Source organism: Sinocyclocheilus rhinocerous, unplaced genomic scaffold (genome assembly GCF_001515625.1).
Source record: "Sinocyclocheilus rhinocerous isolate Xijiao unplaced genomic scaffold, SAMN03320098_v1.1 scaffold553, whole genome shotgun sequence".
Lineage (NCBI taxonomy): Eukaryota > Metazoa > Chordata > Actinopteri > Cypriniformes > Cyprinidae > Sinocyclocheilus > Sinocyclocheilus rhinocerous.
In genome coordinates this window covers 852347-877613 of record NW_015627255.1, presented here as the reverse complement: position 1 = coordinate 877613, position 25267 = coordinate 852347, and the positions used below count along the sequence as shown (strand labels likewise).

The window sequence follows — 25267 nt, the reverse complement described above, 5'->3', positions numbered from 1 at the left end:
CTTTTTGTTGTGCGATATATTGCCCCAGAAATAATTGCGATAAGCGATATTATTGTCATTTTAAAGACCATTTTATGCCACTGAATATATAATCATAATGTAACATGCAAGAAGGCCAAGAAGGCCAACATACTTCCAAATGACAACAATCTTTTAATTCTTAAGAATATTTAGATTAAGTATCAAAAGTATCAAAATATTAGATACCTTAAAAAACCTGAATAAATAGTAAATAAACATTTTCTAACAAAAAGTGCAAAGTAACAAGTAGAAAAAAAGAAAAATCTGCACTTTTATGGAGATTTTTCCAACTACAGATCTTTCCCGGAACTTCTTTTCTCTGTAAATTAAGGGTGCATGTCCTTAAACAAGGCCATATCTGCAGATGAAACTTTGTTTGTAGAAGCATTTTTTTTAATTTGAACTAGCACCTCATGACTACACCACGTTATTTACAAGAAGCTGCAAAAGACACAGGCCAAGTGGAATGCAAAAAATATGGTGACATAAAGGAGAAATTCAAACGAACTAAAAACGAACAATTGCTTTACTCCGAATTGCCGCTATTTTAAAGTGAAAGTGAAATCGGCACACCGCTTTTACAAGCGAAGGAAAGCGAGGAAAAGAGGGAATGCCCCGCCCCCGCGGTGATACCGGTATTACCGGTGTTGTCACACGCCGATTAACCGGTGGGAAAATTTCCTCACCGACACAACCCTACTCTCCTCTCCGCTAGGACATGACTTGTCCAGTTTGCTCTCACTCCATTGCCCTGTTTACACCTGGTATTAAGATGCGTTTTTGAACAGGCTCTAAAACGTTTTGAGCTTGTCCAGTTTCGACCACTTCCAGAGGTAGTCGAAAACGCATTCGGCCAGATTGCGCTTGTAGTGTGGACACTCATGTGGTTGAATGCGTTCGAACAGCCACTAAAGACCACCTACTCTCCCCTGACTGAGCTAATTCGTAAACATTGCATTCATTACGTTCTATAAACATTATGTTCACTTCCTATCCATTAATCAACAAAATTAGAATGTTAAATTAGATTTTAATTAAATTACAATGGTCAAGGGTATGTGACGCATTAAAAACAAATGTTTTTCTTTTCAGTGGTTTAGATTTGCATGCGCATAAACAACAGGAGAAAACAGAGAAAAACTGAACAAAATGACATATGATAGGAATAAAATAAATACACGAAATACGTTTCAGTTAAATAATTAACAAAGTAACAAAACAAAGGAAATCTGCTTCGTTTTATTTTTATGGCCGCACTACAAGTGATTTACGGAAACAGACGGCTGACAAGCACATCCTGTTTGTTTTCTTTATTTTAGAAAGTCAGTTTTGTTCTTATTGTGAATATACAGTACATAAATAATAGTAAACCTTTACAGTTTCAAATGATGTCGGAATTTTTTTTTTTTTTTCCGCTGCAGGACAACATCCGCGATCGCGCCAGAGCCTCTCACGCACACACAACATATCATTTATAGCATTGCTGGATGTTTATAGGCCTATGTTGTCATAATGAATGCCATTATAATTTTTTTTTTTTTTTTTTAATTGAATATATAATTTTGTAGCTACTTATATTTTCTGATTTGATCTTATTCTGTTCTAAATACCTATAACATTTAAACGATTTGCTGACAACTTATATAGGTGACTAATGTTTTTTTCTCTCTCTCTCTCTCAGCACAATATTGACTGCAATATGTAGCCGAATTTTTATCCATGCAGTAAATGTTTTAAAAATAGCTTTGGGAAGAAAAAAAAGATAAAACATTTTGCAAGCTTATTTCACAATATTATAAAAGCCCACATATACTGGCCCATAGCCCCTCCCCTCAAAAGAAATCAGGACAGAAGTGGTTGAAAGTCGACAGAAGAGAACACCAGGTGTGAACGGGAATGTGTCTCCCTTCTCTACTTGTGACCCGAGCAACCGAAACACATATTAATACCAAGTGTAAACAGGGCCCATAAATCACATGCAGTGTCTTGGGGCGATGCAAACTCAAAAAGAAGCTGTGGCATTACCTAACTTTTCTTCCCTCCCCCTAGAGGTCGTTTCCTCCCACTGCACTGGCTCGCGAGGAGCCAAAACATGCTAGCATGCGGCACTTTCCGACACCCGTGGGCAAAAAAAAAAATCAGAAGTTCACTGTGCTGAAGTGTCTGTTTCCATGGCAGCAGCTGAGAGCACGTTTGCAGGAGCACGTATATGCGAGTGAACCCACTCTCAGATATTTCCACACAACCCAGTGCACAATGACAAAGCTGGCGTTGTAGCACTTTCCAAGTAACAGAAGGAAAGCAACATAAGCCAGAAAGTTATGTGGGATTGATCTGCTATGGTTAATGCCAAGTGATTCATTTCTTATGAAATCTACAGTTTAAAAACAACTGGAGCTCGACCACCTTTCATATGCAAGAGATTTGGAAGATTTTCAGCATGAAACAGCACAACTTCCTTACAAGTTTAATATGCTTAAAGTATTTCCTGAGCATGTTTTAATCCTGAGCTTTAAGGAGCACAGGCCCATCTTGAAAGCATCCCAGGAGGTCGGAAATATTTTCAGTGCATAAGCAGGTAGAGCTGGTAAGTTTTATAGTTCATTAAGACATTGTCAAGTGTATCTCACGTTTGCAATAGCAAAAAACACTTCAATGGCATTCCATAGCAGTGCATTACCAAACCCTTCATAGAAGCTGGAAGGGTCTTTTCAAGCAAAGGCGCCCACCTAGGGCAAAGAAGGCTAAAATAATGCTCTGGTCATAATGACCGTAACTCAACTCTTTCTTTAACTTGAATCAAAGATGAAGAGGAGAAGAGACCGACAGCGAGAGAGAGAGGGCGAGAGAGAAAGAAGGGATGATGGGGAGGAGAATTTTCCTCCACATTCCTCTAACCAGTTTCCCAAGCTGTTAAGTTGACTGGACAATTGAGTCAAATTTTGACTAACCATAACATCCATACAAATATGAGTTAATAAAGCCCATACAAATCTGATTTAGAGTCTTAAACAGTCACAACTGCAGCAAACTATAAGTGACAGGACATTTGGTTGATTGCTTGGTTCCCATGCTTCACATACATCTATATTAAACTAAATTCTGAAATAGCAAGGTAAAACTTGTTTTAGAAATATCTGAATGTGAATAAAAATATATAATATATCTGCATTCAAAAGTTTGTAGGAAGTAAGATTTAAAAAAAAAAGAAATTAATACTTTTATTCAGCTAGGATGTGTTGAATTGATCAAAAGTGACAGTAAAGACTTACATTGTTACTAGAGATTTGTTTTATATAAATGCTGTTCTTTTGATCTTTCTATTCATCAAAGAATCCTAAGAAAAATTCCTGTTTTTAACATTGACAATAATGAGAAATGTTTCTTCAGCACCAAATTAGCATATCAGAATGATTTATGAAGGATCATGTGACACTGAAGACTTGAGTAATGATGCTGAAAATACAGCTTTGCATCACAGAAATAAATGACACTTAAAAATATATTAAAATAGAAAAGTGTTATTTGAAATTGTAATAATATTTCACAATTTTACTGTATTTTTGTATAAAATTCAAATGTATTAATATGGTGAAAGCTCATATCCTGAAGTTACAATGAATTCTCCTCAGGAACACCAAGGACTCCCCTGGTGTTGTCTGATTGCTTGACCAGAAGAAAACGCTAAAATTTTTCTCGAACCCAATCGGCACAGGCCAAGGGTTGCATCCTCAAGCAACCACATGTCCTGCTGTTACAGTAAACCCCTGTCCAGTGGCGACGGCTGAGCGAAACAAAATGTTCTGACTGGGAAACCATCCTCTGCTGTTCCACATGGAATAAAACATTCAAATGTGTTTTCACTCTCTCCACTGTCCCAAGACACCGCAGATTTTCCAGCGTCTGTATGAAAACATAACTGCACAGAAAACAGCCCTCAGTTTTTTTTTCTTTTTGTGCTCCACAGGACAAAGAAAGGTTTGAAACAACATGAGGATGAGTAAACGATAACAGGAACATTTTTGGGTGAACTATGCCTTTAAAAGACAGAGGCAAATAAATCAGTTGGCCTGGAGTCACACTGGGCTGCTTTGCAAATTGCACAGTGGAAATCCTGATACATGTCCTCTGAAGTCTAACACCTGCTTAATGATTCATTGTCTTGTCATTTCCGGTGTATGTGAATGACTGATTGATTTAATATGTCCCCTTCAGGCAGCAACTGATCCCTGCCATACAGTACGGGGATGCTAACAGGCCATATGGGAGAAAAACCACACTGGATTCCTTTCCGAGCGCTGATCCAAAAGTCCAATGATGGCAATCTGTCACATATCCGATGTTAACAAGCAGAGGAAATAGAGGAGGGCGAAAGGTCAGCGAGAGGGCTTAATCTAATAATCAACTCACAACAATTGCCCATTTATGTGGGAACAGCCTGGCAGTCTATGGAGTCGCAAAACAGCCAATCAACTTCTCCTAATCACAGTGATTTAAAAAAATCTAGCCTAACTAATAAAAAAATAAAAATAAAAAAAGAGTGAGAAAGGAGGATAAATTCTGTCGCCCAGATGACTGACTTGCATATACAAAGTGAAAACATCACAATGCTGCGACCTTCTCCAACAAAGCAGACTCTGTGTCCTGCACAAACTCTCGCAGTCCACATGGTCACAGCTCGGAAACTCACATTTGGGGCCGGGCTTTTGACGTTTTACGGGAATTTTGTATAAACACTCCCATTCGGCATGTAACCATAATAGCTGCCACTCTCACTCTGGCAGCAGCTCTGCTATTTAGGGGATGCGTCTGCTAAAAGGTAAAGTGCTCTGTGTGAGAGTTCAGAAAGGGGAAAAAAAGACATAAAGGATTAATCTAGACCACACATGCTTTTTAAGGAAATCTGCCATCCTTGTTGCTCATGAAGAAGGCATGCTGAAGTGCTACAGGCATGCTGAATTGGGAGCGTTATGCAGGGTGCCCTTTCTCTACGGTTTCAAAACAAATAAAAATAGAAATGTGGTCAACCTGGGACGTTAACGACATCAGGCAGAGAGTGAGCGAGGAGGGACCCCTGGTCAGTTAGAATAGCAGCACAAAGTTTGTTCCCACTCCAAACAGTGTCAGAGTGTTTACATTAGAAAAAGGGACAAAAAAAAGCAAATCCGTCAAAAGGTACCTGTGAAACCTCAAGCAAATGAAGGGGAAAGGAATGTCCAACCAAGCTTGAATACAAGTATGTACATGTTTGGCTTGGTTTGCATGCAAATCACATCATTTGAGAAAAAGCTCATTCAGTAGGAAGACAGTAAATATATAAAGTGGTATTATTTCACCACGCAAGAGAATTCTGAAACAATTGAAGTCAACATAAACGGCCATTCTCAATTCATTATAATTCACAAATGTTAAAAAATTTGGGATCAGTATGATTTTTTTAAAGACATTAATACTTTTATTCAGCAAGGATGCATTAAATTTATCAAACGTGACAATGCTGTTTTTCCAATGCTTTCTAATTATCAAAATATCCTGAAAAAATTTATTACCATAAAAATATTAAACCTTTTACAACACTGATAATAGCACCAAATCAGCTTTTTAAATCACAGGAATAAATTACATTTTAAAACATATTAAAACAAAATGCAGCCTTGGTTAGCATAAGATACTCCTTTCAAAAACATTAAAAAAAAATTTTTTATTAAAACATTAGAGATGCACCGATCGATCGGCCAGGGATCGGAATCAGCCGATTTTCCTCATGATTGGCCTGGATCGGTGATCGCTCGGTCAGTCTCACTTCTTTCCGATTTTGAGCCAATCCGTTTTGTTACCAGCAGCACAGGCAATAACACAAATCGGAAATCGGAATCGGCCAAGAAAATTGCAATCCGTGCATCTCTAAAAACCATCAATCCCAAACATTTGAACGATATTTGCAGGATATTCCAATGACAAAAATAAATGTATAATGGGACTTGATTTTATAATTCAGGTTTTATTGAATTAGGGTGAAAACTGGTCTTTATATGGATGAAAAAAGTAAGAGGGCTTGATGACATCAGATGAAAAGGAAGTAGTTTCAGAGCAAATGTATCATTTTTAATGACAGATTGTGAAGAGATTTTTTTTTCACTAATGCATACAAAAGAATCATTCACAATGAGGCCAACAGTAATTAGGGTTTATTTTTGATGTTGAAAAATTTAAGTAAAAAAGAGGGTAAAATTGCCATTGTGAGCTTTGTTCGCTTGTTATTATCTAAGAGGAGATGTGAGTGCTCACATACAAATACACACTTATTTAACACACATATACACACCAAACTACATCTTAGTAAATGATGATAGAGAAGGGAGGGTTTCAAAGGTCTGCAGTGTGTTTATCTGCCTGCATAGTCGACCCTCAAACTTAAGTAACAACGTAGATGAAAGGCAGCCTAATGCACCTCCACCCCACAGAAGCCGCTAATGGTTGACAGAAAACATAGACAAGAGGAGACTGGATGGGTAGTTGTACGCAGGATGCTTTAACTGTATTATCTTGGTCTCTTTACATGACTTATCTAGCACAATTTCAAAATAGACTTGCCAACTTGTACGCAGTCACCTCTACTCTGACATATACAAGTGGCCAGAAGGCTCTCAAGATTGCTTCAAGAACTTTATTGGGCTCAAGATGGCTTGATCAATATTTACCGAGGCCCATACCAATACAATCCTGTGTTTTACTAAAACGGATGTGGGACTGATGTCAGAATGACATCATAAAGCCGAAGCAACATTGTTTTCCAGAAGCTGATTTATGTGTAATCTGCTCGATAGAGCTCCTGACGGGCCACATCAGAGACCCGTTTCAGACTGGGAATGAAACAGCACAGCTATATTAATTCCAGGATTTTTGACTGATTCTTTTCGATTTAACTGTTTCTGTACTTTGCAACTGCTCTAGTAAATGCAGGTACAGTTTTATCCATCCTTGCTAGCAATGATAGTTTCTGATCTTTAGATAAAGTGCTCTTAGGGGACGTCCATGCATTCAAAAACAGCTAGAAGCATTAAAGCGGAAAAAAACCAAATGCAAGTGTCAATCAAAGTGATAAACTTGACAGCACCTAAAGCAATAAATGAAAACTAAAGGAAAAAATATTCATTTAAAAAAATAGACTAAATTTACTTAAAACCAACAACAACAACCAAAAAAAAAAAATGTATATATATATATATATATATAATTTTAGTTTTTGATAGATTTTTTTAACATAATCTTTAACATTTCAATAACAGTGAGAGAAATTAGGAAAAAACGGATGCAGTGTTATTATTGTTAACAAAAACTAAAGAATACATGTTTATTAATGGAAATAAATATAAAAACTATATTCACTTGGAAAAACTGAAGCTCAAATAAAATAGATGGCTACAAAAAAAAAATGTTTTACATAAATTAAAAAATAAATGTAAAATAAAATTGGCCTCAAAATCATTTTAGTTTTTGACACATATACTGTAAGCTTTAAATTTTACAAACTGACTTTATTAAACATGAAAATGTCATCAAAAAACAATGGCAGGCCGTGAGAAATTTAATGCAGCTTTTTAATGAATAACATTCAACTAACTTTGAGGCCACAAAAATATCAAAAATAAAATAAAAACTAAAAAATGAAACTATAAAAACACAGAATAATTAAACAAAACGGGGAAAAAAAATCTAACAAAAAAACTAAACTAAAAAAATATAAAAGGTAGTCATATTTTCACAGAAAATGGTCTACTGAAAAAAGGTCTTTTGATTTAATCTAGACATGGTTTTTTTCCCCCTTGAATGACATGCTTTCATTCTAAGGCACATAAAATACTGCAACTGCACGTCACAGATCAGCTCTCAAACGAAACAACTCTCAGCCAATTTCATACTGAAAAGTGGCTGATTCCAGAGCAATCAATCCTTCCAACCCTTCACGATTCATCACTCCATAAATCACAGAGATGAACATATTAATAAAAGAAAACCACGAAGGCTGCAGACGAGGGGGAAATTCTCCCACAAAGCCCTCTTTCTTTCACTTGACCAAGCAGTGGATATAGCCGTGCTGTTGTGCACTCGAGAAATGTCCAAATTTATCTGACACAGTAAATATCGGGGCAGACAGCTCAGGGAGAGTGTGTGTGCTGACACAGAAGCACAGCTGTGATTCTCCTGACCTTTATGTCGCGTGGTGGGGTTGTCCCGCGTCTGCCGCTCTCTCCCATGGGAAACATAGACATCTCGGCCTAGACAGAGCACTGGCTGGCCATCAACACCACACACGAAGACACACACCCTCATAGCAAAGTTCAGGATATTTAAGGACACATGAGAATGGATTATCACCCATTAATGAAGCATCTAACATCTGGCACGCCTTCAGTATCTCTTCTCTGAAGAAAAAAGATATGATGCTAAAGGTAAGAGTCAGAGAAATATGTCAGTCCTGTCATCGATCGATAAGCCAGCTTCCTAAAATATGCAAAACCTGGAAGTAACCAGGTGAATCCACATCCACCACACCAACGATGTATGGCACCCTCACCCTTGGCAAACTAAACCATCGTCACTTGCCAACTGGTGATTCCTAAGAGAAGCAGAGGCTGGCCAAGGAAGTCCCCATCTGGCAGAAGGGAAACGTGCCACACACCCACTGCCACCTGTGCCCATTCAACAGGACACTGACAACAACAGACAGGTGGAAGATGATATAAGAGCGAGAGAAAAACACAGAGAGAAAGAGTGAGAGAGCAAATGTAATGCTATTAAAGCTACAGAACAACATTTTATCATACGTCATACTTACAGTTAGGAATTTGAACAAACCCAAGCGTTCAACATACGCTATACCGTTCAAAAGAATGGGGTTGGTAAGATTTTTTTGATATTTCTGAAAGTCGTCTCTTATGCTGACCAAGGCTGATCAAAAATACAGTAAAAATAAAAACAATAACAATGTGAAATAATGTGTTAAAATAACCATTTCAAAGCTGCTTCAAAGGCAAAGCTGAATTTTCAGCAGCCATTTCTCCAGTCTTTCATAAATCATTCTAATATACTGATTTGCTGCACAAGAAATATTTCTTATTATCAATATTGAAAACAGTTGTGCTGCTTAATGCTTTTGCCGAACAGTTCAAAAGAACAGCATTTATTAGAAATGGATTTTGGTAACATTATAAATGTCACTACTGTCACTTTTTGATGTCGATTTAATGAATCCTTGCAGAATACAAGTATTATTATAATTGTTTTATTTTCAAAAAACTTTCTTACTGACTCCAAACATTGGAACAGTTGGTGCATAACTCTTCGGGCATGAATGATACCTCAAATCATGCAGCTTGTTCAGTAGAGATGTGCTATTAATTTTCATTTTTGCCTGACAGACAATAAAACAGGTTAAAAGAATCACATTTATAAGGAGATCTGAGCTTATATCTAGGACTCAGAATATCATAGTCTTAATGTGATGATACACGGGGCAACTTTTTGAGCAATGTTGCTGGGCAGTACCAGTGCTGCTGTCAACAGGCAACCAGGTGAGACACAGGGCCCACGGCTGATCTAAAGTAGATAGAAATTTGTTGCCCATTCTCACTGTGAAAGTGCCCAAGCAACATTGCTCAAAAAATTGCCCCGTGTATCATCACCACCTTTAGTGGTGGGCTGTTTTGACTAAGCACCCACCCAGAACACCCTGGCAACTGCATAGCAACTGCCTGGCAGCCACCAACACCATAGCAAAGAGTTATGCACAGGCAATCACTCCCATTTTCCTATAAAAATCCAGTGATTTCTAGTCAGCTTTAACAATTTCAAAAGAAATACATATAAAAGATGCATAAAAATAAATCAAGGTGAAGCAATCATATCATCAGAGACTCGGGAAAGGGTTTAAGAGAAATTCAGCTTATCAGAAGTATTCCAATGAGCTGAGTAACTCCATATGATTTCCTTTGTAATTTTATGACTGTCTTTCATCTTCACAGCACGTACATGCCTGCAGAGACACTGAACTCCCTTACACTTCCAGCACGTTCTTACACAATAATGAGCTCAAGTATATTATTTATGTTCACGTAAACCAGGCGCACATACTATGAATCAAGCATGTGGCTTCTCTCAAGGAGAAAAAAAAAAAACATACATGAACACAGAAACTGAAACATCGCTTGACTTTAGCTTGACACACATTGGTACTAAAACAAGCACACTCAAACATGTCAAGTTTCAACTTTTATGATGTGCCACTGAGTTCTTCAAACCAATAAAAAACATTTTTAAGAAGCTCTTACCCACTTCATACAGAAAGAAGGAATGAGGGCTTGTAAAACTGAATCCTTTTTGTGAGTAGCACTGAGTTTGAGACATGAAAAATGAGCTTTTCCTCCAATAGCCTGTAGATCGGTCAGTTTACTGTCCTGCATAATTATTATTATGTTAAGCTTACAGTTTAAAATTTTGTAAGCAGAATCATCCAATTAATTGAAAAGATCAAACTCAACCAAATTATTTGTTCTCTGATCAGACATTGCTACCACACCAATATTATGAAATATTATTACAATTTAAAATAATTATTTTCTGCTTGAATATATTTAATGTAATTTATTCCTGTGATGGCAAAGTTGAATTTTTAGCAGCAGAAACCCTTTTAAAATGCTGATTTGCTGTTCAAGAATAACTTAATATTCTTATCAATTCAACCAATTTTTGTGATTCTTTTTTTCAAGGTTCTTTAATGAATAGAACGAACAAAAGAACAGCATTTATTTAAAATATAAAACTTTTGTAACAATGTAAAAGTCTTTACTGTCACTTTAGATCAATTTAATACATCCTTGCTGAATAAAAGTATTTATTTAAACAGTTGCATATGTTGAGTAGACTGTGCATAGCCCTATATAAATCATATATCTGTATATGTAATACTATGCATTTTAGTGCTTGATACCACTCTTTTTTTCCCATTTCTGACAGAAATGTCAGTATATTTATAGTCACCTAGATGCAAAAAACAATAGTAGTCATACACTATTCTTCAGCATGTGAAATGTGAAGGGGTCTAATGTAACAGACGCTGTGCTGGAGGCAGTCAGGGACACATGAACTAATGCGAAAGACAGGTGGCACCACACTTAAAGGGTTAGTTCACCCAAAAATGAAAATTAGGCTGCGTTTTACTCACCCCCGAGGCATCCTAGGTGTATATGACTTTTTTGTCTCGTGAAAACCAACGTTTGTTTACAGGATCAAAAGAAGCAAAGTTTCCTTACTTTAGCAAAGGAAAACCAGTCTCCTCTTGGCTTATCGAAATCCTCTGACATTCTGCTTTACAAATCCTCGTTTTGTACTTCTAATTCTTGACGTTGTTTTGTTTTGATCTCTCCGCTGCGTTTCCGCATTCGTCACTTTTGAGCGGCGCATGCGCAAAGCCGACCTCATACGTCATTCCCCCGGAACTGCTTCTGTTTACAACAGTGATGCAACACCCGCTGAGTGGCAATAAACAGCTTGAAAGATCAAAGACAATTTTTAATATAACTCCGACTGAATTCGTCTGAAAGAACAAAGTAATATACACCTAGGATGCCTCGGGGGTGAGTAAAACGCAGCCTAATTTTCATTTTTGGGTGAACTAACCCTTTAAGTAAGGATACGTGAGTAACTTCACCTCTGGTTATGAACTCCTTCCTGTCAGCTGCTCTGCCCTCTCGATCTGCTCGAGTCTCGAGAACCACATCCAAGTCCTTCAAATCAGGAATGAAATCTCTATAACTCCTCTTTCTGACAACACAAGGTCACACCACATCCATTAAAGATGCAATCCATCACTGAAGCAACTGACAGGACACTTGCGGCACAGAGACAGCAGGTGCCGTCACACAGGAAGAGTGCTTTTGGGTGGCCATGGCTCACAATGGTCAAATCTTGTCCGATTAAGAGAAGTTCAAAGACAAATAGTGTTAAACATTTTAAAAAATAATAATAACAGTAAAATAATTATTACAACATCCTTTATCATATTTGCTGATTAAAATCCAATACTTATTTCTAATTTTGTGGTGCTGATTCCAAAAATAGTGCCTGTTTTGCTCTAGCACAAAGTACTTTGTCACAAAATATGATGTACATTTCATATCATTTGTAGGGTGAAGAAGTCTTGTATTGTACCTTAAATCACCAGAAAGACTTCCACTAAGAAATGATTCTCTTGATTTCTATCTTCTTCTGAGCCAGGTTACAACTATTTGTTCAATTCTCAGCCGATCTTCACATGTATGAATGACATTATTTTATGCCTAATCCTGATTCCAAGGTTAGAATTATGGCCAGTGACAGGAGAAAATACAAAACATGACAGGTGTTTTCTGCTACATCTGTTTTACTACATTTAAACAGCAACAGAAAATTACAGATTTTATGAAAAGAGCTTATTTATTAATGAACTTGTGTCTACGGAAGTTCTTTGACATTAAATTGAGTATTTGAACATATTTTTCCACTTCTTTGCAGATTGTAAGTTAAACTAAGCATTTTGAATACTTCTTTTGTCATTAAAACCAAAACTGTTTGCTTTTGTTTTTTTTAAGAGTGCATTAAGGTGAGTGCATTGAGGCTGAGGTGCATTAATGCTCAGATAGATAGATAGATAGATAGATAGATAATATCATATATTATCTTCATTCTTATTTTGTGAAAACAAAATGTACATGATGGAAATGTTTGATATTTTTGAACTCAGCATTATTGAAATAAGTAATATTAGGCTTTTTTTGCAAATCAGCAGATTTCTTAGATGCAGGGCTGTTATTACTATTATTAATCATTATCATTGTTATTAGTATCATCTTCTTAATATCTCAATATTTTCCTCACACAGTAGAAATGAGACATATAGATAGATGTCTTTATATTTTAGAATATAAAGGGGTAGGTACTTGGCATCAACAAGTTTCAAAATCCCGGCACTAATGAACTGTGCCACATCTCCATTCAATTGCCACAAAATAGAGTGCGTACTCAGACCAATGGTGCCACGCTATGCCAGCTCTGCCAACTAGCAGAGAGGACACCCACAGTGGCGGAGAGAGAGCATTCGCCATTCCTGCCACGTAACCTGGACTCAGAAGAATCTGGCATGTTGGACATGCCAGGGCCCCTGAGCGCTCCAAAAGGAAAGCGTAGTATTCGTGCTGTTTTTTATGAATGAGTGTCGAGAGCGGTGGATGAATCACGACTTCTGTTCAACGCTAGCCAGAAGGCAGCAGCCAGATCCACACACATACACACGAAACGTAGGCCTACATTCACTGCCTTCCTCATACAAAGCCACCAGACAAGACACACAAACAGGCAAATGTGTAGGGTGAAGATACGGCTGTATGAAGTGCGTGGGATCTGTGTCTGTGTAGATTTAGCAGTCGACAAAAGAGTCTCTGAACATGACCTCAACTTACTAAAAAGAAATCCCACGGTTCTCTTCTCTGCATTAAATAAAAATCACGAACCCTGGAGCTATTCAAACATTTTTGCTATATGTTTAATAGTCTATAAATTCAGAAGCATGAATATGTGGAAACTCATGAATATATAGATGGATGTTTTATTACTCCACAGCTGCTTTATTCACATGGCAGCTGCCATAGAAACTTGTTTCACTCACACATCGGAACCCTTTACTGAAAATGTAGCAAATTCACTCAAATAAATAACTGAGACTATGATTTGCATTACTGTACCTTAATAGATCATTTGATTACCAGGTAAAATGTTCACTTTGGATAAAATATAAATGAGCACAAATATAAATTTCATTACATAATTCCATTTAGGTCTATTCTGTTATATCTAGGTCTAGTATAATGTGAAGACTTTTTAAGTGGTTGAGCATCATAACCAATCACAGACCAGATCAGAGGCATTTAAAAAAGCTATTCAGTAATGGCAAACAGTCTTCAGGCTGGAATTCACTACAGTTGCCCATTTTATATTTCGATTTTCAGGCTGGATGGATGAGTCAACGCTAGTTGCTGAAGGCCAGAGCTAGTCCAGATGTAGATGTGTAGGATGCCTATATAGGTGTTTTAAAATCTGTTCATATTTTAAAACTTTGTAGTGTATTCCTGCCTTTAATAAGCAGATTCATTCATACAGAAATAAGTGGTAAAGAAATATCACCTAACACTTAAATCAAAAGTAATAACTGCGATTACAATATTTACGCAAATGAGTCCATTCAAATAACACAAACACATTCTGATCTTCACATACCATCATATATCTGTTTCTATCATTAGAGCAGGCAAGAGAGTACAGCAAACCATTTAAAGAGGATTTCAAAATTTCCAAACATCCCGGGACATCTGCAAAACTATGAAAGTCTTTGCCTCCGAGCCAAAATACTCCACTTGGTACATCAGCCTCATACTAAAGGATTTCTAAATCAACAGACACAGAGAGCAAAATTATCTTTTTGTTACAAAAATGGGGGAGTTACAAATAAGGGAATTAAAATAGAAACATTCAAGATAAACGTATGATCATACATTTTCCACTGAAGTAAAAGACTTGAAGTTGTGACACTTGTTGTGACTGATATTTTCTTTAGTAGACGGTTTGTATGTCTTTGATTTGAATGAGTCGCATTACATCAGTGAAGGTCAGACAGACAGACAGATACACACTAAGAGACTGAAAGACTGACAGAGACTCTGAAAGACTAAAAGACTATTACTGAGAGATTCAAAGATCGACCGACGGACAGATCCTGCAAGATGGAATGAAATTTTCTTTATCAGACACAGACAGATGATCGACAAATAGATTAATAGATAAATAGATAAACAGATAGACAAACAGATAAAGAGATTCAAAGACAAATAGAGTCAAAGACAGACAGACAGACGGACAGATACTGAGAGATGGAAAGATACTGTCTGTGTCTATTTATCATACAGATTATAGATAGATAAATAGATACTGGGAGTCTGAAAGACAGACAGACAATTGATAGACAATAGATACAGACAGACAAACAGACAAATACATAGATAAATAGACAAACAGATAGACAGATTGATAAATAGACCAATCAATGGACAGACAGATGATCGATAAATAGATAATGTGGTATGCTGAATTTAGATAATGAGAAGCGAATTAAAAAATGGACCTATAGATAGACTGACAGACAAACAGCCTCACTTATATATGAGCTGAGTTGATCTAGATCATCTGGACTGATCAGGACTGAACATCACAAAAACAGTAGCGCTCATGACTAAACACTGAGCTCCGTTCTGAAGACAGTGCTATCTGAGCTGATCTGTGCTTTACACAGGAAAGCTGCAAGCTGTGCATTATGCACCACAGCTGAGGAATGCGAACAATCCCAGATATGTGAGCCCTAGAGGATTCAAAAAGGTTTGATCAGACAAATCAGCTAGCCTTCGGGACAACAACAGGAGCTTGCGTTGTTGTTTGGGGTTGTATAGCAGCCCTGAAGCCCAAGGGGCTCAGACCATTATCCAACAATCCTCACCCCTCCCTTCTCCTGTCTGGGGTATGCGAGTGTGTTTTTTGGCGGGGGGAAGATATGCTTTTCTGGATCAGAGTGACCTGAGGGGCCCATTCAGACCAGACCACAGAGTAGGTGCAGTCACGAAACCCGCACACACACACACACAAAGAGCACAAACATGCGATGTCAGCAAGGCCACAAGCGAGCAAACAACTGGATGGGTCACTAGAGTAACAGGCAGGCGGGTGGTGGGGCCAGGAGTGCAAACAATGAGAAGAGCTATCTAACGGCTAAAGCTGTTAACAGCCCATGATAAGAGTCCCGGAAGAGAGAGAGAGGGGAGGAAATGGCAGTAAAACTATTGAGAGGGGTCATAAAGAAAAAGAAAACAACAGCCAAAATAAGTAGGAAGGGAGGAGAGGTTGGCGGGCAGAAGGGAGGAGATTAAGGAGGGCTGTCGTTTCGCTCCCCCTCGCTGAGGAGTCTTGTTTTTGTGCTTGTACACTTGACATTTCTGTGACATTTCTCCTCAACACTTTGCCTCACATGGACCTGGGGACGACCGTTGGATGCCTCCTCCCTACAGTCCCCCCTCCTATTCCCTCCATCAACCGACCTGGCATTGCAAAACTTCTCTGGAGACAAAGAACAGACACACTCAAACACACACACACACAGATTACAAACATACAATAATCATACCTTCAGTCACCACCAGGGGCTCTTTTTAGACTTTACAACAACATTCTCAGTTGTCGTACTCAATTTGAAGTTTGTTTTTTTTTGGCCGGTTTGGTGTCAGCATCATAGCAAGAACATGGTAAAGTTTTTAAGTTTGAAAAAATGAGGTAAATAAGTCAATAAACATTTTTAAAATGAGATAACAGACAAAGAGGATAAATCATTTACATACCAAAAGATAAAAAAATGTATACTCAGTTGACATAAAAAGATACCTGTAAAACGTATTAAACTAACATAAATAGTGTACAAATCACAATGATTGCAAGTGGAAATTTCGTTTTACAAACTAAAAAAATAAAATATAAAAAAAAAAAAAAAAAAAAAAAAAATTGTTTAATTTCATAATCAATAGCTTTGGTTACATATTATTATATGTAACATAAAACATTGGTGGTCATAAGACTTTAGATGCCAAACATCAGCTTTCTATACAAACGGTTAAGAGTATGAGTACCTAATAAAAGCTCTTTCAGCAAGTTGAATCGCTTTGTACATTCAAAGGCCTGATTGAACAGTTCACAACATTGGAAATAAACTCAACAGTCTTTCACGTCCCCTTTGAATAAGTTTACTCCTGAGCGAAATCAAAATCCATTTCCTTATCACCAGAGCTAGATTATCTGAGCCATAAGCAGGTTAGCAAACATACATATACAGGCAGCGTGAAGACAAACACTGCAAATGGAAATTGCATTACAAATGGAAAGTCCATAGACTCCAGATACACGCATGCATACACAGAGGTGACGGTAACAAGCGCATGCAAGAACAGGCAAGGAATGCTTTAATGGTCTTACATTTCAGAAAAAAGCAAACAATAGTGCTGCTGTGGACACCCTCATCTCATAACAAACACGCAGAGTCTCGCGCACATACGCAGGAGCTGATCGCTGATTGGTTGCTGACAGCAACTCTTGGTGCAGTAATTAGAGAGAAAGGACTGATCCAAATTGACTACAAAACCACTGTGTGCCCTTGAAGAAACATCTGCGCACAAGAAAAACAAGGCAATTATGCTGAGGGGTGGAGAAAACTGTTCTCCACAGAGAGTCAGACGGGCTGCACCGAGTGACACTGAGGGGCTACGCCACCATCAAGCTGACACTGAAGATTTGTGTTTAGAAGTCCAATCCATTTTAGTGAATCGCTTAGTTTGAACGATTCAAAACAACAATTCACAGAGTCAAAGTTCTCTGTTGCTTTGCGAATCGGTTTGACTGAAACATTAGAAAGAACTGGTTCCATGAAAAACACACACACAAGTCTGGCACCATTTGCCTTCATCACCCGCAATTCCTTCTTATTCTCCTCCACTTTAGAATTAGTTTCTATAAGGATGGTCTCAACTTTTTGAAAAACCTTCAAGTCAACATGAACCAGTCTTCACAACCCACTTTTATTCTTTAATGTGAACTATTTCAGAGTAAAAGGTTTTTCATTGGGAAAAAAAATAAAGGCGGTACTTTGGTGGGATTTGATTGTGAAAAGTATTCTTTTCTATTCCAAGTTTCTATATGAAAGGTGGTTGAAAAATAAAAACAAAGAGTGAAAAATTTAAGGGGGTCTGAATACTTTCCGTACCCACTGTATATATATATGTGGATTATATGAGGCTGACATCAGCCAAAAGTTGAAGTTTTAGAACAGATCAAGTGATTACACTGTTAATAAGTTAATGAATATGAAGTTCATTCAAATGAATCATTCATTGTAAAACCCAAAACGTGTAAAAAATAAATAAATAAAATAAACTGTCCGTTTAGAGTTCATGTTGACGTGTTTGAATTCAGCTTTGCGTCATTCTCAACATGACAAAACAACTCAGTGGAGGAAGTTTATACACCCCTCAGTTCCCTCGTCTATCCTTGCCATTACCTCTCATGAGGTTCAATCATTTGTGCCTTAAGAACAAGGCAAGCTGGCGACAGTTGGAAAATGCTGGGGTGTGATTTTCATAGACAAATTGTTGATTCATTTGAAGCTCCATGTGGAAACATTGATGGGAAGCATACACAATCGGACAGGTGGCAGCCCACTGCTTGTTCCAGTAAGTTCTTTGGAGAACACAGATCAATCAGTCGGACCATTAGTACATCCTTTCTGCTGTGACTACCAGTCGTTCTTTTTGTTCGGCTGTTTGAGCCTTGGATACAGGTGACTCACACCTCCCCACCTCTGCAAAGGCAAAAACACGGCATTCAGACACAAGATTACCATACTGAACAGGTGTGCAGGGGAGCAAGTGCTGACACGATGTGGGCGGGACTGTCGGGAAGAGACTGTATCAGCAGCGCAAAGGAGAGTCACTGGAAAAAAAGGACACTCTGAGTCGCCCACTGCTGTGGATCAAATATCCTGGTAGGGTCGCAGCACGTCATCTCCATACCTTCCTCAAACATGTCCTTCTCATGATTGTCAGATTCAAAGAATTCCAACAGCAACAAACGAACAATCCGGCTATAAGGGAGCGCGTTTCTGAGGAGGGTTGATTTCCTCTGTTCGTTTTCAGGCGGAGGGAAAGGGGAGGGAGGGCAGCTTTGCGACGGCTTCTCTGAGCCTGGGACTTGCACGGTCTGCAGGTCTCTTGAAGGCCAGGGGTGGGAGAGCGCTGTGGTGTTCTCATCCATTATGTTTTTCCCACCATTCTTGTGCACTTGGGAGAGGAAGAGGGAGCAAACATTCATAATGGGGTAGTTCACTTTCCCAGGCATTCCCGGTCAGATGTAGGGGACACACTGACATTCATATCTTCTGACCTCATGACGACAGAGATAAGAAATCATAGAAGATATTTTCTATATTTTGCCAGGTGATTTTCTCACATTCTATTGACCCTATCCACAAGAAAGGGCCATTTAGAGCATCAAAGTACTATTGTAATATCTAACTCAACAGACAAGTTAAACTCAAATTATCAAAGGATGTTTGATTAGGGTTGCAAAAAGGTGGAAAATTTCCAGTAAATTTCGGAAATATTCCAGAAATTTTGGAAACTTTCCAGGATTTTTTTGTATATTCCAGGGATTTTTGTAAAGTTTCCGGAAATTTTCCACCCCTCTGCAACCCTATGTTTGATATAAAAAAAATAAATAAATGTATAAACTAGTGGTCAACCGACGGCTATTTTTAATAGCTGATGCCAATAACAAATAAAATGTACACAAATTGTACGCAAAAGACCCTCAAAAATATTTAAAAAACAGAAAATAATTCACTCAACAATAAGGTGTGTAGGAACAAAAACGAGGTGTGTAGGAACCATATCACACACACACACACACACACACACACACACACACATATAACCCATATTGGCCAACCAATATGGGTTTTCCAATGGTGAATGTCAATACAGATGTAAATAAACAAACAAACTTGGTGGAACAAATAGAAAACTTATTTTATCCAAAATTTACTGAAACTTCAAAAACCATTGAAAACAGAAATGAATTACTATCTACTGACAAAGCGGTCAGTAGAATTGCTCAAAACTACCAAATAATCGCCCTGGCTAATATATCGGTCTTTCAGTACTGCACAATAAGCCGTTGAAGAGCCATGAACCTGTGGCAAAATATTGGCTAATTATATCAATCCATCTCTAGTATAAATAAAAGTACAAAACTGCATAAATCAGCCAACTTCAACAGCAATGAAAAGAGATTTGAGAGTGCAGTTACACATAATTTAGGGTTCAAAAAGCACACTTTTATGGATGGATTTAGCGTAGTGCTCCTTAGAACGTCACCTCAGGTCACAGAAATCCTTGTTTTGTTTTCAGGACCCTCAGTCTTCAGCTACTGTCAATGCCTTTGATGAATTGGTGGACAGTCTAGTCATAACTCTCTCAACACAACATAGATTACACTAACCAAATATTTATCTGACAAGACCCTGCCAGAGAGAGACAGACCTCCAGTTCCCAAGCCAAGCAAACAGTATCCCTCCATCAGTTTAGCTAAACTTAGCTTTATCTTATGCAATCTAAGCCTCATTCAGTTTTACCATTCATGTCATTATTCATTCAAATCCCCTTTGAAGGAACGATAAGCTAAATGCCAGCAAATGTGAATCCATTAGAAATAAAACCAGAAATAAATCTATCATTAGCAAGATCAAGTATGGTTGGTGGGTTCTTACCATTCTGGCAGTGGTTGGAGGTCCAGCAGCGGTGGCTGTAGTTGTCATTGAAGCTGGTCCTAATGCACTGGGTTCTATCATCCATGATACCTGGACAAACATCACCGCATTCTTTGGACGGCTTGTTCCCAGCGATGTAGTTGTTAAACTCTGCATCCATAATGAGTGACCAGTCCACCGAGTCCAAGTAGCACAGCTCCGGGTTCTTTTCGATTCTGATAGCGCCTCTGGTGATGTTCCTCAGGTTATAGAGGCCAATATCTTTCAGGCTGGTCATTTCAAAGATGACCAGGGCGTAGTTGTAGAACAGGTTGCGTCCTTGGATGACATTGAGGTTGGGGAAGAGCATGCTGAGGCTATCCAGGCCGGAGACTCGGAACAGGAGAAGGTAGTCGGTGACCATGGTCAACTTGGGGAAGGACAGGGTGCGAAAGTGCTCCGGGTTGAGGTTGTTGTTCTTGTCTCCAATGAGGAGTATCTGAAGGTAGCCTTCCACCACCGTGCAGTTCTCCAGCTTCTTGAACTCACTGATGTCATTGCGGATATCAATGTGAGGACCACAGACTGGAATGGAAAAGAGAGAAATATGACCAAAACATAACTTTTTAAGGGTTCTTTAATAATCTTTATTACACCTCTCCCTATTAAACGTGAAACAACTTTTCATCTGACGCCACTTAGGCCACACAGGCTTTTGGATATCATCAGCCAATAACCAAATATCTATTTAAGCTAACTATCATTTGATTTAGCTACATTCTGGTATGGAACATCCACATTTCACAGTCTAAATGATTCTTGTTCTAAAATTATATTTATAAATTGTTCTCATTAGGGTTGCACGATAAACTACTACACAGAGCCGTTGTTCACTGACAAGCTGCGCAAAAAATCGCGCGAATATGAACGTGGTTTTGCGCAGCTCGTCAGTGAACAACGGTTCTGTGTAGTTAATGCTGCTCAATGTGAAAGCCTGCAGGTGATGGAGATTTACCGCTGATTACAGAACCGGCTTAACTGATAAGATGCGCGTTAAACATCGCATGCGATTTATCGTGCAGCCCTAGTTCTCATGCATTTTTAAAAAAAAATATAAACACAGGCCATGTTTGATTAATTAATACTTCTCTGGTTTTATCTGTCACAAGCATCAAGAAAGCATTGAGAAAGAGCTTTCAATCTATCAATCCTTTCCATGTCACATGGAAAAACTAAAGATATACTGGATTTAAAGTTGTGATTAAACAGATTATCGAAAAAGGAAAAAATGTAGGGCAGGAACTTGGTTCTAATCATAAGTTCTTAATTGGATTTTGAGATGTGGGCACTGCACTCAAAAATGAATGCAAGCTTGAAGTCGATTGTGGAGGGACGGGGTTGAAGCAAACCAAATCATTGGAAAAGTCCAGGATACGTTTGACGTTTTTTTCCAGACGATTGACAGTTAGATTAAAAATTTGTTTAAAAATAGAACATACATGGATGATGAATCATTCACAATAAGATCAACAACATGCATTTAGAAAAAAGATAGGGTGACTTTTTCTTTCATGACAACTTCAACCAATTTGATCTACATTTGCATGAGTAATGTTTTTACGAGTGATAAAGACATATTAAGCAAATTCCAAAAAAAGATAATGCAGTTAAACAGTAGCATGAACCTAACAAATGGGACATTATCAAAGGTCAAGAAGGTTTACATACTCCCTAAGACCATCTACAGTGAAAAGAGTAATTCACACCATAATAACAAAACAAATTGCCCGATGACGCCCACCACCCCAGGTTAAGGCTGTGTCCTGGAAGGGGAAAGAGATCAGCAGAAGAATAGTCTTGACATATGAGCTTCTTTGGCTAAACCTTTTATGTTCTTAGAGAGGCTTAGGTCACCTTCTCTGATAAAGACAATATCACAGGAACTCTATGAGACAAATGGAAAAGCTTCTCCCTGCCACGTGAAAAAAACAACACGACCACGGCTGCCCGAACACATGGTCCCACACAGAAACAACCTTATTAATCTATCTTTACAACCACGCTCTAAATGAGTGAACTTTTGAGTAATGCGGGAAGGTCAAAATTTCAACAATCTCAGATTGCCTACTGTGTATTATTCTGACAGGAGTGGAAACCGCTTTTCCTGACACGAAAATGACACGCATCATGACTCTAAATCCCATTTGAGGTTACTGCATAACCGGTGTGGCAAAAATAGCAAGTGCGTTGTTTAAAAATAATCTTTATTTGCTCCTGACAGTGTATTACGCTCATCCAAAATTACAATGGAAATGACTGCTACACGAAAAAATATTATCTGCTTTCCCGTATTATCGCAAATGCCCCAGAGCTACACTTGGGAGTCACGGAACTGCATGTCTCCTTTGTTTCATTGCGGCATTTTTTTTCTCCTCCACAATCCCGGGAGAGGAAGGAGAGCCGAAGTGACTCACACACAAAGACTAATTTGTTTGTTGGTAAAGAGAAACTTTAGTCCGCAGTTCCGGTTGGATCCATTAATAAATTAAGACAGTCTGGCAAGACACAAAGAGGGAGACACAGAGTGGGAGATAGACAGCGATATAGTGTCAGTTAAACAAAAGTAGACGAAACTGAAGTATAAAAAACACTTGACAGCGTGTCAAAACAGCTAAGAGGTTATGTATTCATTTGCAATGAAAACACACAATAAAAAACCCTTTTGCCTCAAAAAATGAATATAAAGATGTGCAATGTGCTGAGATGAGTCTCACATCTCTTAAAGGGGTCATATGATGCGATTTCAAGTTTTCCTTTCTCTTTGGAGTGTTACAAGCTCTTGGTGCATAAAGAAGATCTGTAAAGTTGCAAAGACTAAAGTCTCAAATCCAAAGAGATATTCTTTATAAAAGTTAAGAGTCAACCACGCCTACCTAAAACACCTCGTTCTAACACGCCCCCACATATCTACGTCACTATGTGGAAATATTAGCATAATGCCGCCCAAATGTGCACGCAAAGAAAGAAGGCGTGGTTTCAGGAACAGCAGTTAGTGTTGATGCAGCCATGTAGTTTCCCCGTTGGTGGGCTGCCTCCAGCTAGCGCTGTGACGTCAGCTGACCCTAGTTACCTGTGGTTGGCCTGGCCGTGCGTCACTCAGAAAACAACAGGCCAATCAGAAGAGAGGCTCATGAATATTAATTAGACAGGCCAAGGCCGAGAAAAGAGCTGAAAAAATATATTGAGATGGTTTTTGGTACTTATACCGCAAATATATATTCTTAAGGACATCAAAACCTAAAATAAAACTCCAGAAAGGTGTAAAATATGTGACCTTTAAAACTGCCACACTGGAAGTGTGAAGCCAAACCTCCCCACCAGATGACCTCCACATTGAATCCACCAGGATGATTCATGGCCAAAGAGCTCAACCAGTTCCTATTCCTCTTAAAAAGATCCGGCTCTTCTGTAAACACAGCCAGTCACAGAAGCATCTGAACCCTTCTCCACCCTGTCATGTTGGTGTTGATTTCAGCAGGTCAGATTTTACAGTTAAACGATCCAGTGCAACTGGGCTGGACAGTTTCCTTCTAAAAGCAGGACTACAGGTTTTCAAAGATTACCCTGCAGAAATATTGACTTCTTGCTCACTTTTGAAAAATTTCTGATTGCATAAACTCTGAAATCTCTCTTGCTCATGTTTTTCTGCTTTCCAGAGGAAATAAAATAATTGAAAAAGGCTTAGAGGAAGATAAAACGATATAGTACAAAAACACACACTAAAAAGTCTGAATAATGGTAAATAAGATGAATAAGATAAAAACTCATTGTGAGTGGAATAGAATGACCATCCAATCATTAATCAGTAGAAGATGCTTGGCTATGAAGTATCCATGTAAATGCAGGCTAAATTTTGTTATTATACTGGATCCTCCATACAGTTTAGCATGTATGAGTTAGGATAAGGTCAAATACAGCATGATGCATCACAATCACAGCCAATCAGAACATTGTAATGTTAAGTATATAGTGAAGTGCTCCTTTTAATGCTAAATATATAGTTAAGACACTCATCTCCGTTTTTTGAAAGAAATTAATACTTACTTAGTAAAGCATCCTTGCTGAATGTCACTTTTATCCAATTTAAAGACATTTATAATGTTACAAAAGATTTCTATTTCAAATAAATGCTGGAATAGGACTGGAATAAATAATTATAATATATTAAAATAGAAAAGTATTTTAACTTGTTATATTTTTTAAATATATATTTAAACAGGAATAAATTACATTTTAAAATGTAAAACAAGTATTCTGAATTGTAGAAATATTTAAGAATACTACCATTTTACTGTATTTTTGATGCAGCCTTGGTGATAGGGCTGCACTGACGAGCTGCGCAAAAAATCGCGCAAATATGAATGTGGTTTTGCGCAGCTCGTCAGTGAACAACGGCTCTGTGTAGTTAATGCTGCTCAATGTGAAAGCACGCACGTGATGGAGATTTACCGCTGATTACAGAACCGGCTTTCTGACAAGATGCGCGTTAAATATCGCATGCGATTTATCGTGCAGCCCTACTTGGTGAGCATAAGAGACTTTGAGCATCAAAAACATTAGAAGAAAATCTGATGATAATGATGATGTTGATTATTATTATTATTAGTTACAAAATAATAATAACAATAATAATAGTAGTAGTAGTAGTAGTAATAATAATAATAATAATAATAAGTATTATTATTATTGTTTTTATTTAAAAAATGCACAAAGAAAACAAGTCTATTGATGGTTATCACATACTTCAGAATAAAAAAAAGATTA

At 37.9% G+C, this 25267-nt stretch overlaps 1 protein-coding gene across 1 annotated transcript in view; it reads right to left on the bottom strand.

Moving 5' to 3' along the window:
• Positions 1-25267, bottom strand: part of LOC107726460 (insulin-like growth factor 1 receptor) — a 92844-nt gene that overhangs the window by 49009 nt on the left and 18568 nt on the right. Inside the window, exon 2 of the mRNA XM_016536052.1 lies at positions 20465-21028. Within this exon, the coding sequence (XP_016391538.1) occupies positions 20465-21028 (564 nt within the window). The remainder of the gene's footprint in view (positions 1-20464; positions 21029-25267) is intronic.